Source organism: Tyto alba, unplaced genomic scaffold (assembly GCF_018691265.1).
Source record: "Tyto alba isolate M040663 unplaced genomic scaffold, T.alba_DEE_v4.0 Super-Scaffold_17, whole genome shotgun sequence".
NCBI lineage: Eukaryota > Metazoa > Chordata > Aves > Strigiformes > Tytonidae > Tyto > Tyto alba.
In genome coordinates this window covers 22368012-22383072 of record NW_024881279.1, presented here as the reverse complement: position 1 = coordinate 22383072, position 15061 = coordinate 22368012, and the positions used below count along the sequence as shown (strand labels likewise).

The window sequence follows — 15061 nt, the reverse complement described above, 5'->3', positions numbered from 1 at the left end:
AACTATCCCTGGGAGGGGCCGGGGCTGGCTTAGCCCAGCCGCTGCCGGGATTAAGCACGCAGCCGCAGCAGCCGGGGTGGCTCCAGCTCAGCTCCTCGCCCCATCCCACCTGGGCCCGGCACGGCCACCGGCGAGGAGCCCCAGCGGGACCGCGCCTGGCGGCCGCGGAGCGGGAGTCGGGGGCCGGGGTAGCTGGAAGGAGGGGTGGGAGAGAAATAACAAAGCTGTAAATCATGACACAAAACATGCATTCATTTTATTCACAAAAACAGCCTGGATTGCTAAAACATTACAAACAGCATTTCAATTTAATGATGTAGAGAGAGCTGGAGAGACGGGGATTTGAACAGAAGAGAAATATCACTTTTCGTAACTGCTTCAGCACAGGTCCTGCAATATTATTTTTATTTTGATTTTCATTTCAGTAAGTTTACAAAAATTACTTCTAGGAGTAAACCGTTGCAATTAGGAGGTTTTTCTGTACGCAGTGTTTCTTGTTCTATATTAATAAACTAACAATGAATTTTTTATTCTTTTTTTTTATTTTATTCTTTTTTCCTTTTTTGAAGACCGCCAGTTGTGTAGCAATTGTTTTCTTCCACCTTTTATACTGAACCTCTTGCGGGTTAAACTTACATAGGTGAATGGCTAGGAAAAGGGATACTACATCGCTTTAAACATATTCTCATTTATAAACATGAAGTTGAGGCATTCTAGAAACTATCCACTCTATTGTATGATGGGAAAGAATCAAATAAAAAGTATAAATGAGGGTGCAATTAAACAACTGTGCTAAATTACAGTAGTGCTTATTAGTAACTAGATTTTAAAAGGTTACTGTAAATTTACATTCCCTACACAAGTACTGCATCTTTCACACATAAACAACATCAACACCAAAACACAGAAAGAAACTGATTGTCCATACTCTGTCTATTAAGTCTTGGTACTTTACAGATCCATTGTTTTTTTCTTTTAATTATTTTTATTTGAAAAGCAGTTAAATGTCTGACTAGGACTCGAAGATGTTAAAACGAACGCAAAAAAAAAAAATTATAAAAACAGGAATGAGATTTGCGAGAAAATATTTTTGGTTCTAAAGAGACACAGGTGCATCCATTCATTTCAGCCAAAAATCCCTTGCCTGAGACAACACAAGCAAGCAGTGACATTGCACTTGGATGACAGAGCTTTGGGATTCCCGTTCCTACTGGAACCATCTGAACGCGGCTCCTGTAGGAAGCATCACCTTCTGGAAAGGAAGAGAAACAGGGAGGGGGGGACAGAAGAAGAAGGGACAAGGCATTAGGTCGGGTCCGGCACAGCCGCTCAGCACCAGGGTTGTGCACCCGCGCCCCCACCCCAGCCCCCCCCTCCCCACCCCCATCCCGGTCACCGGCCTTGGGACGGATCCAGCCCCAGCCCGGCATCCCCCGGCCGCGGTTGCGCATCCCAAGGCTTCCAGCAATCCAGCAGTGCTGGAATTCCAGCCGGAGGTAGATGGGGGTCCCCCCCGCCACCGGCCTCCCCCTCCCCTCCCCGGCAGGGCACCCAGCCCAGCAGCTCAGCCATTGTTCCCAGGTCCCCGTGCCGCGGCCGGCACAATGGCCCGGCCCCCGACTTCCCCTCCGGTCGATAGCGAGCACAATGGCCAGGCCACGGTGAGCTGCCACGGCCCAGCCCAGCACCCCCCCCCCGCTGCCAGCCCCCCCACCTTCCTTGCTACGGATGGACGGACACCCAGCAGACAGGAGCCCAGCCAACAGACAGGTCGAGGAGGGAAACATCTGGGGAGGAAACTAAGGCAGGGGGGTGAGTTGGCCGGGCTTGGGGCTACCAGACCCAGGAGGTGCTCTGGATACAGGGGACATCACCCTGCTGCTGCCTGGCCACAGTGGACAACCTTGTTCCCAACAGAGCAGCCTCGGGCACGACTAGGGATCTCTTGGCATCTCGCAGGGGAAGAGGGATGAGTCCCACCAGGCTCAATCCCACACGCAACGAAACGCCCAACAACTGACAAGACCTCTTTGAAGCCACCTCCAGGAAAGGCGGTGTGGGGCAATGGCCCCAACAGCTCTGTGGTCCTCTGTAGGGAGAACCTGGGACATTTCCCAGCTGGATGGGGTGGGAAGCCCACGCAATGTTCATGAGACCATGGGTGGAGTATGCAGGAACCACAATGCCTCCCATTGCCAATAGCCCCCAAGCAAGGCTAAGCCACGCTAGCCAGAAGGTAGGGCCACATGATCACCAACAGGACGTGCCTCAGAGGGCCCTTTGGTTCCTGCATCTCCAAATAAGCAAAGGACACCAGCGGGAAACAAGCCCCAGGCTGCGGTGATGGGCACAGGGCAGCAGGTTGGTCTGCCACAGGGCGGTGGGGGAGCAGCCAGCCCCAGCGCCAGCTCCCGGCATTGAGCCCATAGGCAGGGCTAGGGCACCTCAAGTGTTGTCCCAAGAGTCCAAACCATGCCACATTCGGGTCCCTGAGGCCACATAGGAGCCAGCTGGCTCTCATCGGGTCCTTCTCTTAGATCAAGACACCCACCAAGCCTCCGTGAGTAACCAGGACAGCATCTCCCCCCATCCCTGCAGGAAGGACCCCAACATGCTCATTTCCACAGGCACCATGACGCAGACATGGGGCTGGGGCAGGGAGAAGGGAGCGAAGGGAGAGAATAAGCAAGAATCGGTGGTGCCCAGCTAGGCTGCTAGCAGATCACACCTTCTGCTCCCAGCTCGTGTCTGGTCCTCTGGGCAAACTGAGCTGGGGCAGCCAACAAGCAGAGAGCTGGAGGCATCACCACTGCCCCAGAGGTCTCTGCAATATGTAATCAGGCATCTGGGGAAGACACAAGCGCCCATGCTGGATCCTGCCCAAGGCACCGGATGTAAAATCCGTGGGGCAGAGCATGGCAGACCTCCCAGCAAGGGCTTCCTACTCAGATACATCATCCCAGGAGAGAGGAACAAGAGGAGAGGGGGCTCCTAATGGGACTGGAAGGAGATGTCTGATACTCATCACCTTAAACAGCTCTGCCTCTTAATTATTAAAGATGGACAATCAGCTCTAATGTGGATGCCCAGGATAGATTCCCTCCCTCCATCCCCACGATCACAGAATCATCTGGGTTGGAAAGGACCTTCACAGACACTCCAGTCCAGCCCCCCTGCTGTGTGCAGGGACATCTTTGACTGGATGAGGTTCTTCAAAGTCACATCCAACCTGACCTTGAATCCTTCCAGTGATGGGATATCCACAACTTCTCTGGGTGACCTGTTCAGTGTCTCACCACCCTCATCATACAACTTTTCTTCCTTATGTCCAACCTAACCCTGCCCTCTTCCAGTTTAAAACCATTGCCCCTTGTCCCGTCATGACAGGTCTTGGTGAAAAGTCTCCATGAGACTCACATGAGGATGGCTGTGACCCTCACATGAGCACTGGCTGGGGCACCAAGGCACTTCACCAAGGCTTTTCCAGACGGAGGACAGCTCTGTTGAGTCAAATCCCGACTATTCATGGCCTTCATGTGACCTACAGCTCTGGAGACAAGCCCAGGGTGACCTGTCCAGGGCTGGCCACCAACCCGCATGGCATTACCCGGGGTTGCTGGGGCTGGCAGAGCCTGGAGAGAGCCCGGTCAGTGCAGGGACGTGCTGCTGCCTGCTCTGAGCATCCGATCTGCCTCACTGGTCTCAGACCCTCCACCGCAGCGGGACACCAGCAGCGACCGGTTATTCGGGCTCTGTAGATGTGCAGATAAAGCTTAACGGTGGCAGAGGGATTTAGCCCAGTTTTTTATGCTGCCATAAAGGTTTAATTCTATTTTTTTTTTTTTTTTTTACTGCTCGATTTCAGATCAACGTTTAATCACAGCTGCGGCCCCTGTCCGGGCTCTCCAAGGACGCTCCCCTGATCGCACTGGGCTGGCAGACCAGAGTCACTGCGCACTGCTCTTCCCCTGGGCAATGGCACAGCTCCCTGCGGAGGGGGACGATGCTGCACAAAGCCCTGTGAATTTTTCAGCCCCATATAAAAGGCCGCTGAATGGCCCCTCCTATCCTGGTATCAAGCACTGTGGTGTGACGGCACGCCACCAGGACCACTGGTCCATGGAGCTGCTCTGTGTCCTGGTCACCACCACCTCCAGATGGGTCTCCACCACGAGGCAGATGCTGGTGGTTGCCCTAGGGTTGGCCCGGCGCAACACATTACCAAAGCTGGGTGATGTAGGGCAAGATTTAGCAACCCAGTCGTTGACCCAGGTGACCTCGGGACATCAGCTGGGGTCCCAGCATCCCTGTCCCAGCCACATGCAGCCACAATCTTGTTCAAACCCTACTAAAGTCAATACACAGCACAAGTGGATATCCTGAGAGAGGGGAGGATCTGCTCTAAAAAGGGGATGGTGATGCCCTGGAGCAACCCACATCTAACCAGGCACCCATCCCCACCAGCACAACATCTCTTCTCAGCCTCACATGCGCATTGTTGTGCCCAGGAGGGATGGGGACCAATCTTTGGTGAGGCCTAACTCTATCAGGTGAAAAGCCCTATTTCAGTGGCTTCAGTTCCTCATCCAGCCACGGGATGGGGAAACCAACCAAGGGGGTGACCGTTCCATGGGTTCCCAGTGCTATTTATCATCCCCGGACCCGGCACAGAGCTGGGAGAAGGGAGCAACTCCTCTGGCTGCCACGAGCTCTGAGTCTATTGACCCGCTTTAGGACTCTTTGGAAGAGATGAACTTTTTTTTTTTTCCCTTTCTCCCTTTTTCCAGATCACTGACTCAGCAAATTAGAACAAGAATATAATTTAGCAATACAGCGGTTTTTGAAAGACACAGTCCCCCTCTCCTCATCCCCACCGCCCAAATAGATTTTTTTTTTTTCCCCTTCACTATTCATTCAGAGCTGATGCTAATTGAAAAACGTAGAAGGTGGCTAAGAAAACGGTGGGTTGTCTCTTTGGGAGGACCAGAAAATGAGCAATGCCCTCGTGCCAGGACGCACGATTCAGCTGATGTCCAGGCGGGTTTTTAGCCTTTGCCAGTTCTGGGGATGTGCTCACCATCAGGAGGAAGCATGCCAGCACAGTTGACAGTGGGATCATCTCCCAGAAGAAACAAACCTGGCTTAAGCACAACACACAGGGGAGCCAGCAGACAGGTCTTGGCCCAGAGCACCCATAGGTGTGCCCCAAGAGGCAGGCTATGCAATGGGGTGCCCACACACCACCCCTGCACCGCACCCCAGCACCACCAGCACCCAGCCCTCACCAATGCCACACCAGCAGCCACCCTGAATGAATTTCAGACTCGAGTCACCGGACTCTTCCCGTGCTCCCCACGTGAATATCGCAGCTCCCCAGAGGATTTGGCAAGGCGACATCCCAACCCGACGGCAGCTTGCAGCGGCTCTCCTCTGAGGCCAAGGGTGGGCCAAGGACCGCCTCAAAGCCTCACCCCAGGGGCGATCCGGACCCCCCCCGGGCTCGGCGGGCGTGCCAGGAGCAGGGGTGCTCCTGGATCAGTTGGGTGCCGAAGCCGGTGCAACACCTGTGGGGACTGCAGCTCAGCCACCACGAGGAAACCCGACCGGTGCCTTGGGACTCATCCTGACCACCGCAAACGGATGCTGGCCCAGGGAGAGCCAGCACGGCCACACAGCACAGGAGATACTGCCCAGCGCACGCCGCAGCCGTTTGCCACCCAAAACCAGGGACGGCCGTGCTCCTGCCCAGCGCGAAGGGTGAGCTAAGGGGCTGGGCTCCACCTGCACCATGGCCGCGGGTTTCAGCATCACTGATTTACCCCCGAGCTCTACCCCAAAAATCTGCCTCCTGCCTCCCGACCCGCTGCCCCGATTGCCAGGTTAGAAGCCGCTCCCTGGCTCAGGGAGATGCAGCCCCCTCGGGACAAGGGATGCCGGCACCGCAACTCAAGCAGAGACCCGCTGCTGCCTACGCCTGCAAAGGGGAGAGAGAAACCCAGCATGTCGGGGGACCCCAGGGAGAGGCCCCATCCCTCCTCCCCAAGTCAATCAACCCCAGTACAGAAGGGAGGGCGGGGACTGGGGGCACTGGGCAGAGCACACATCTCACGGTGAGAACTGTTAATGGAAAAGGGAAAAATAAAAAAGTAAGAAGTACCAGGTGTTTTATTATCTAGGGCAAGATCCGAACCCAGGAGCGCAGCCCGAGGAGGGGTTAGGGTGCCTGAGAGGGGCCGGTTACCTCCAGTGCTGCAGAAGGCTTCTTTTTGAGTTCTTCACATTTTCGGAATTTGCAAATCTGGTGGCCAGTTTTGCGATTCCTACAACTGCTGCACTGCTCGCAGTTTATCCGTCTTCGGCAGGGCGGGCACATGCCGCATCTTTTCCGTTTCTTTTTCCCCGAATTGATGGCAGATGCCAACTCATTCTGCATGGGATACTCTGCCAAGCCAGCCATATGGAGCGCGCTCTCTGCCAGAAACACGCCGGCAGGGGTCATAATGAAAAGGCCTGGGTTGATGGGAAAAGCCCCCAGGTAAGGAAAATCAGAGGGGCCGTTCATTGTCTCTGCAGCTGAGACTGCCTCCATGTCAGAGATACCAGTCCCGTGGTCGCTTGCTAGAGGAAGATGCTCCTGTACCACTCTTTTGAGCATTTCTGTCGACTGAGCAAACTGTTGTAGGGCGGTCTGTCCTTCTGAGGAGATCTCCGACACCCGGTCTAATTTGCTCAGCATACTAGAGATGTTTTTGTGCTTTGAGGTAGAATGACTTTTATCCACAGTTGCTTCGTTGCCATTAGCTAAGGGGTTGCCTTTCTCTGAATGTTCGCTTACCGAGCTGCTGCTACCAAAGGTGGAATAGTGGGAGAGTGGACGGGACTTCTTAAGACTTTTATTCAAAGGTTCACTTATTATTCCACTTTTGTTCCTCCTCTCAGAGTTGACAGGGGGTTGAGAGTCATCTTGGTTATTTTTTTCCGTCTCTGGCTTGTTCCCAGTGTCTTGATGGGAGCCCGAATTTGACATGGTGCCCCGAGCACAACGGCAAAACCAAACCGAAAAAAAAAAAAAAAAAAAAAAAAAAAAACACGAAAAACCCCCCAAAACCCACCCCCAACACCAAAGCGAAAGACCCCCAAAGCCCTTCTGGTAGCACCAGCCCGCCAGCCGCCAGGGAAAGCTCAGACGGGAACGCTCATCAACAGGGCGTCTCCTCCGGTGCCGGCTGCAGAGGACTTCAGTCCAATCTCAGTGCAAAGACATACTCTGCAGCTCTGGTACACAACATGCGGCTCTGGAAGTAGAAAAGAAAAGAGAGTTAGCGCTGGCAAGAGCCAACAGGCTTTTCAAAGCAGCTCTTCCTCCCCCTGCCACGAAAGTCTCAGCACCGTGAACAAAGAAACTCCAGGGAACGGACCTCAGTGGAGATCCGTTCCGCTGCTCTTTAAAAGGGTCGCCATCCAGACAGAAATGGGGGGTCACTGGGGAAGTCCTGGCCTGGTAGCAATGGCACTCTGCTGCTTAAAGCCTCTCTGTGCCCAGCTCTCCTCCCCCAGGGACTGCAGCCCCAGGGAAGTCACGGGGTTCCTTCTCCTGCTCCGCTCCAGCGGCGTGTGGCCCGCACGCCGGATGGGAACCGTCACGGGCGCCCGTGGGATGCCCCCCGAACCCCGCAGCCGGAGCTCGTGCGAGGGGCACCTGGTCCCCACCCTGTGGCCACCCGCATCCCCACAGCCGGGTGCCGTGGAGGCAGCAAGGCACAGGGCTGTGCCCTGGCTCCCACGCCCCCCCAGACGATGCTGCTCCCTCAGCCCCAGCTAGGCTGCACCCCTCACCCTCCTCCTCCTTTCCCTCCTCCTCCTCCCGGACCTTTTTCCCCAGGCCAGCACTGCGCACCAGCGCTGGGCAGGGGATGGAAGCCACCTGGGCAACTGCAGCGTCCACCCCCAAGCCCTGGTGCTGACCTCCCGCCATGCCCCTGCATGCCCTGCCTGCAAGCCCACTGCAGGCGCCCGGCTGCTCGGGCAGAGGCAGGGGCTCAGTGGTGAGGGCAAGAGCACCCCCTCGGCGCCGTTCCCCGGAGCAGGGGCGATGCCGCTGTCCCTGGGGCGGCTCTGGGGCAGCTGGGCCCAGTGTGGCTGCAAACACTTGTTGTTGTGAAATTCCTCCTCCTCCCCTCCCCAGCACGCACGCACGCACGCAGAGGCACCACCGGAGTAATCAGGCTTTAGAGGAGAAAAGCTGCAGGGCTTAGTGGAGCAGGAACCCATGTCCCCAGCCCGGCAGCAGCTGGGGGAGGGCAGCGCCAGGAGGAGGCCCCTTGCCTACCCCATCCTTCCATCCCGGCTAGCCCGGCAGCCTCCCCTCCAGAGTCTGGGCAGGGACGCAGTCACGTTCAGAGAGCTCTGGTGGGACCCCTGCTCCCGCCCAGGGGTGCTGGAGCAGAGTGAGGGGCATCCCTGCACCCTGCTCCTACTCTTCCATCACCCTTCATGTCCCCTTTGTTACAGAAGAGCTGTGATGCAACCCCAGCAGCCCCGGTACAGCCCAGGACCCTTCCCCATGGACACGGCTTGGCAGCTGAGCTGCGGGCACTGCCGTTAAAATGCTGACAGGGGCAAGGTCCCCGCACCAACCACCACGATACTGGCAGAGGAAGGCAACCCGTCTCACCCCGGTGCCAGAGCTAGCTCGCCTGCAGAGAAACCCTCCCACCACCCTCACGCTAAAAAACGCTTGCTTCAGCTGCTGCGGGATTTAAGATGCAGTGTGGATCGATGCAGGGCTTGGGTTCCAGCCTGAAGCTCGCCAGGCTACGTGGGGAGGAAGGGCTGCAGAGGCAGGACGGACTGCCCTCCCTCGAGCATCGCACTCCGTGCCAGGCAGGAGGATGTCGGGCGGTGGCGAGGCTGGGGTGCGCCCTAAATGGGTGCTGGGAGGGTGGGCGAGCGGCTCCCGTGCGGCTGGGGCACCCATTCTGGCTGCCAGGGGGACACGGGGGACCCACCCCTGGAGGCGTTAGGACAGGTCAACACCTTAACGCTGAAAGCAACGGGGCGCTGGGGCCAGAGTGGGGAGCACAGCAGGAAAAGCACCGGACGGGAGGATGTGAGATAAAGCTGCCCGGCGGCGTTATCTCGCGCCCGCCCGCGGCTGCCTTTCCTGCGGCCCTGCGCCTCTTCCGCCCCACGGCGCGGCAGCCCCGCTCAGCCGCCGAGCAGGGAGCTGAGCACCGAGCCGGATCAGCCCGGGATTTACCAGCCCGCCCGCCCGCCTCGCAGCGCTGTAACCGCCGAGCCGCCGTGGCCTTAAAACCCGGCGTCTCCAGCCACGGCCAGGAGCGCAGCTCGCATCGCCATGGCAAAGAGCCCCAGTTGCGCTCGCATGGGGCTCACCACCACACCGAGGGGTCCCACGGCACAGGACGGCGGGGTCCGGGAGCTGAAGTGGGGAGGGCACACCACGGCTGGAGGCACGCCACGGCCACAATCTCCATCAGTTCACGTCTTCCTCCACAGCCAGGCCTTCCCCAGCTGCCAGCTGCCCACCGGTCCCATTCTGCCGCGCAAATTGGGTGCCAGCAGCTCCGAGCCTCCACCAGTCATAACCTCCTCTGACTGGGGCCGATGGCTGCAGAGCATGGGGCACAGGCCCCCCAAGCACCCACTACTGTGGTGGGGGGCCCTGCAGGACGAGGCCACCCCGGTCCACCCGACGCAGCTCCGCCGCCACCCACGATGGGGACAAGGGGCACACGGCTGCGTGTCCCCTCTCAGCCCCAGCTACGCGAGGCAGTGCCCAGCTGCCGGAGCAGGGTGCTGCACCAAGCTGTGCCGAGCGGTGCCACCGCACAATCCGGCCGTTGTCCCAGCCACCCCACTGCCCGCGCCAGCTCCCACCATCTGCAACTGCCCCCCCCGGCCCCCTTGGGGCCACGCTCCTCTGCGGTGGCAGGCACCGGGCACCGCTGCCATGCCAGCTGGGATGGGCCTGTCCCCACACTGTGTCCCCTCCCGGGACCTGCTTGCTGGTGGGGTGCCTAGCTCATTTGCACAGAAGGGGTGTCCCTCCAACCCTGGACGCTTGCGGGACCACCCACCACAGCAGACATCTCAGCTGCACCTCGGCAGCCTCTGCCCAGCCGGACTGCTAGTTCCAGCGGGGGGAGGAATTAATGATCTTAATCCCTTCTTTATGACTGACCCAAGTAAAGACCGTGAAGGCCCCTCCCCAGTCCCGTTTCTGACCCTTTTCCAGCCCCCATCCCCTGGGGAAGGTACCGGGCAGCATCATCTGGGTCCCTGTCAGAAGGTGCTTAGTCCCGGCCGCAGCATTAAGGGGCGCGTGATGGGCTCCCCCAGCCGGGTCTTTGCACCGGGCAGCTCAGCAGCCTGGAGGGACGTCAGGATTCAAGGGGACACCACCAAGGCTGGGAGGCCCCAACCCCGAACCAGGGGGTTCCTAGCCCTTTGCAAGACCCTGCTCCCCCCCTCCCCTCCACAGGCCCCCAACCAGGTACAGGCTGAGCCCACAGGCTCTGAAAGCCAGGTGCCCCAGGGGCTCGAGTGAGCTGCAGCACCCAGGTGAGGTTATCACCTGGGTGTCACCCACTCCGCCCTCCCTACTCCCACCAAGACCCGTATTTCCATGGGTCACCCCCAAAACCTGCCCCCCCACCAGCCCAGGATGCTCAGCTGGGGTAAGGCAGCAGCACTGTCCCATAGTCGGCGGGGGGGAGAAAGGGAGCTCTCCTCTCCCCGGGGGCATCCCCCTGGAGCCCACCCAGCACCGCCCCACATGCCCCCTTCACTCTGCCCCGGGGGTTCCCGGCATCCTGGCACACACGCTGACCTCAGGGACCATGCTGCAATAGTCCTAACAACTCCCCAAAAAAAAATACAGGTTGCAAAAGGGTATCTGGTGGACCAGCACCCGGGGAAACCATCGCCGGCTGATGGACTAAGGGTCTCTCTGATTGAGGGCACCATTTACCGTCAGAGGGGAGCAGGAGAGGAGCTTTGCTTCTCGTAAAAAAAAATGACAAAGCTGCGATTTCCAGCCTGCTCCCCTGTGTTACTTCACTGCATCGCTGGAAAGCCATCAGCTCCTGCCAACATAAAAAGTCTCATCTTTGAGGAAGAACTTCTGCTTTCCTTTAATTTTAAATAAATCAACCTCCTCCCGGAAAAGCTGCCGGTTGGTCAGCTGTGCACAGGCACAGCCGTAAAGGGAGAGGCAAGCAGCAAAGCCAAAGCCGAGCTGCTCCCGGGCTCTGAAGACAAAGGGAGAAAATAAAAATTCGTCTTTTTTCTAATCCCTGGGCGCTGGGTGGGCACTGGGGGTGGCGGCTTTGTCTGCTCCGAGCAGACAGAGGACAAGGACGGAAGAGACCCCGGCATCTTTTCAGCCTCGAGAAAGGCAGTAATTGTCCCCTCCGCTGGGTTTTTGTCCCCACTTCCTCCCCCTCGCCATGCGGCCGCCTGCCCAGCATGGCCCCCACTTCCCTAGCAAAACCCTGGTGATGGACAGATGAACGGACAGACGGATGGACAGACTCAGCCACACCACGGGCAGACCTAAGGAGGGCACCCACCACCGGCACCTGCCCCTCTCCAAGGCTCCCCAGGAACGGCATGCGCTGGGGGAGGCTGCAGCTGGAGGTACCTCCCCAGCTGGAGGGGCCAGAGGTGGGCCACATGCTCCTCAACCACCTTGGCCAACAGGACCTCAGGATGGCCAGGCCTGCAGAGCCATGGGTGTTGGGAGCGATGCATGGGGAGTCCCAAGACACCCTTGAGGCAGCCTGGTGTCTGAGACACACCCTGAGATGAGAAAAGACAGCAGGTAGAAGAGGACCACCACCCTGTAGCACTGTCATGGGTCAGAGGGTCCAACTGCAACCCAGGTCAAAGGCTCAGGAAAACAAGCACCGCCAGAACAGGGTTCAAAGCAGCTCCAACCCCAGCACAACACCCAGCTCAGCTCCCAGGTGCCCGATTTCCACAGCACAGTTGAACCTGCTACTCCACTGGGTGACACAGGTCAACTGAATGCTGGCGGTGATGTCTCATCACAGCCTCATCGATCAGAAATCAGGCAGCAGGCACCAGACCAGAGGGCTACTGGACCTCTTCCACCACGCAAGGAAGCACCATCAAGTCTTGAGCTGCCGGGGACTCAGCCAGGTGAGTGCTGGCCACGGGGACTGCTAGCAGGGCAGAGACCCATGGCACCGTCACCTCTGGGGTGCTGATTTGGCCAAAGCCGTGTGGGAAAACGATGTGAACCAAGAGAGAAATCACACAGCGATCTCCCAAGCCTGAATATACCTGCAGAACACCCATTCAGGGAGAACATGATGCCTGATAACCAGGCATGGGCACCCGGAGGCAAAAACCAGGCACGGGGCACCCGGAGGCAAAGACAAGGACGTCCTTCACCTATATTATTTGCAAGTCATCACCTCTGTCAACCCAACAGCCCCCAAGCTCCGCTCTTCAAATTCATCCTCTCAAAAACTGGTCCAGCCAGAAGATCAACTCCTGGATGCACCATGGAAGCTACCATCACCCACTGCATTTTCTCCAGACATCAAGAGAGGACGCCCAGCCCTGGGGGAGGTTTGGGCAGTGTCATAAATGCTAAGCCTCGCCCTGGGCATTTGCAGGTTAACGAGCCATAGGTATGGCGGCTCGCCAGATGGACAACTCAAATGGAGATAGTTCATCTCCTGTGCTCCAAAACATCCTTTGAAGGGCCAGCTGTGGCAGCCACTCTGCTCATCGCTGCTGCCGAGGTGGCACTGAGGGACGTTAAGAAGCCAACTCCTGAATTAAAAAGGCTATGGAAGATTAAATCCAGCATCTGGAGTTAGCCCTGGAAGCAGATGGTGAATCATCATGGCGCACAGAGTGGCTTTCACCCGTCTCCTCCTTGCACGCCGCCACTCTGCTCTGGTGGTGCCTCCCAAAAGCAGCTCTGGATGCACAACCAACCCAGCCAGCAAGGGGATGGTGTGGTGAGGCCATGTCGCCGTCCTGCAGATGCCCAGCTGAGCAGGCAGGAACCAACGCCACCTCCCCAGGTGGGCTCCCTAGGCCAGGGTGCCAGCAAAGTCGTATTTTTTATCCCCGCTGGTGGTGGCTCTCCCCACATAACCCCATGGCTCCTGCAGGCTTGCCAACCCGCCAGCACACCGTGCCAGTCCGGCACAGCAGTGCAGGGATGCCCAGCTTGGGCAAATGCATCCAAGCAAGGCAGAGCGTATCGCCAACGTGCCCTGGACTTCCAAGGAGATTACCACCACAGAGAGGACAAGGAAATCCCCAGGGTCACCAGCACCTCCGTGCACATCCCTGAACCTCACCCTGCGGCCATCCCCACGCACACCCTGCCGCCCCGGTGAGCTGCGGAGCCAGCACAGCCAGAGCCACCGCCGTGGGGACCGACCCGTGCCCCGGGTACTGCCCCACGCTGCCCGCCTGGGGGGACGTGGCTGCGTCCTGCCTCCACGGGGTGGTGGTTACGGATTAAGGAGTCTTAAATGTCAGACGACCAGGCGCTCCCTGGAAATCCACTTATCTCCGCTGCCACTCGGAGCGGCCGGAGCCGGGCGGTTATGGAGATAACACGATTTGAAGCGTCCACCCGAGCATTGCAGGGCTGCGGGTGCCCTGCGGACAATGCCAGGCACCTCCTCCTCCCTCCCCTCCTCTGCTCGCCCAGCTGCTGCCCAGAGAGCCGGGTGACGGCCACGCTGCTCAGCCCGGGGGCTGCACCCACTTGCGCGACCCTCTCTTCCCCAACTCAGGGGGATGAGGGAGGCTTGGCAGCCTCACCTCCCGGCGCTCATTCATCCCCCTCCCCGTGCCAAAGCTGCGCCAATTCGCTGCCCAAATCCTAAAATGACTGTAACTAAAACCTACCAGATTGAGCCTCGGGAAGGGCCCCCCCCCCACACACACCCCCCTCCGCTTCTCCCCCCCCCCCTCCAAATGGGATTGAACAGATCTGCGCTCGCACGAGCCCAGCTCGCAGCCAAGCAGCATCTGACATTCACGCGCCGTGGCACGGCTCTCTGCTGCTCGCCCACTCCCCCCAGCTTGGCATCGCCTTGCCTAACGCTGCCCCCCTGGAGATGTGGCATCACGCCCAGCCCAGCAGAACCCCCCTGTCCCCTGGGGTGAAGCTCACCCCAGACCCTCCTGGAGGGACCCCAGCTCTTTGGTCCAGCCAGTCCCCAATCTCCCCTCCACCAAGGGAGGAGCCCAAGGGGATTCCAGGGCTGTGATGTTCAGGAGACCAGGTTGAATGACCCAAGGGCGCTGGGGCCAGATGGATGGGGGGGCGGGGGAGGGGTGGGTAGGCACTGCCCATCAGCAAGTGCCAGCACCAACGGGTATCCCAGCAAGAGCCCCAAGAGCCACTGCAAAGGGCTGCAGGGCGCCCAGGAGTGGCTTCACCCAGGGGAGACCCACACACAGCCTCACCAAGGCCAAGCAAAGATGTGTGAATTACTCCCATTAACAGATGGGGTGATTACAGCATAAATTACTTGGGGCCTAACCGATAACCAGGTCACAGAGAGACCAATCAGTAGGCACAGAGCTCCAAGAAGTTAATTAAAAATAAGAAAAAAAGTTGTAGGCATGGCCGCATGGGAATATTTGGTGGCTAAGAACCCCAAATCCATCAGTGCCACCTCCAAGTGCCACCTCCAACGGTGCCCAAACCCATTAGTGCCACCTCTCGTAGTGTCCAAATCCATCAGTGCCACCTCCAAGGGCAGCCCCAGCCCGGAGAGGTCCAGGTGCATTCCCAGCTCTCTCAAAACCTCATCCCTCTGCATCCCACCAGGCAGTTCTGTGGTGGCAAAGCACAAACCGAGGGGCTGCTCCAGATCCCAGGAGAGCCGGCAGTGGGTGCCAGCACCTCTGTCACCGTCACCACTGGCAAGCAAGCAGCGCGCCAGCAGCGGGAGCGCGCACTCGAGAGCACCAGGGCCAGCTCAGTGCCTTTGAGTTTGGGCATTAATGGGTGGGGGGGAGCTCGGGGCAAGGC

General features: G+C 58.4%; 1 protein-coding gene across 3 annotated transcripts in view; it reads right to left on the bottom strand.

Moving 5' to 3' along the window:
- Positions 1 to 231: 231 nt before the first annotated feature.
- CXXC5 (CXXC finger protein 5) overlaps positions 232 to 15061 on the bottom strand; it is a 38775-nt gene continuing 23945 nt past the window's right edge. The window contains exons 1-3 of one of the 3 annotated variants that reach the window (XM_032988497.2): positions 7966 to 7988; positions 6242 to 7295; positions 232 to 1252 (exon numbers count right to left, since the gene is read on the bottom strand). In XM_032988497.2, the coding sequence (XP_032844388.1) occupies positions 1208 to 1252; positions 6242 to 7027 (831 nt within the window). In that variant the 5' untranslated portion in view covers positions 7028 to 7295; positions 7966 to 7988 and the 3' untranslated portion in view covers positions 232 to 1207. Of the gene's footprint in view, positions 1253 to 6241; positions 7296 to 7965; positions 7989 to 15061 lie in introns of those variants that run through there. The other 2 variants (XM_032988498.2, XM_042789986.1) reach the window with 2 other exon arrangements.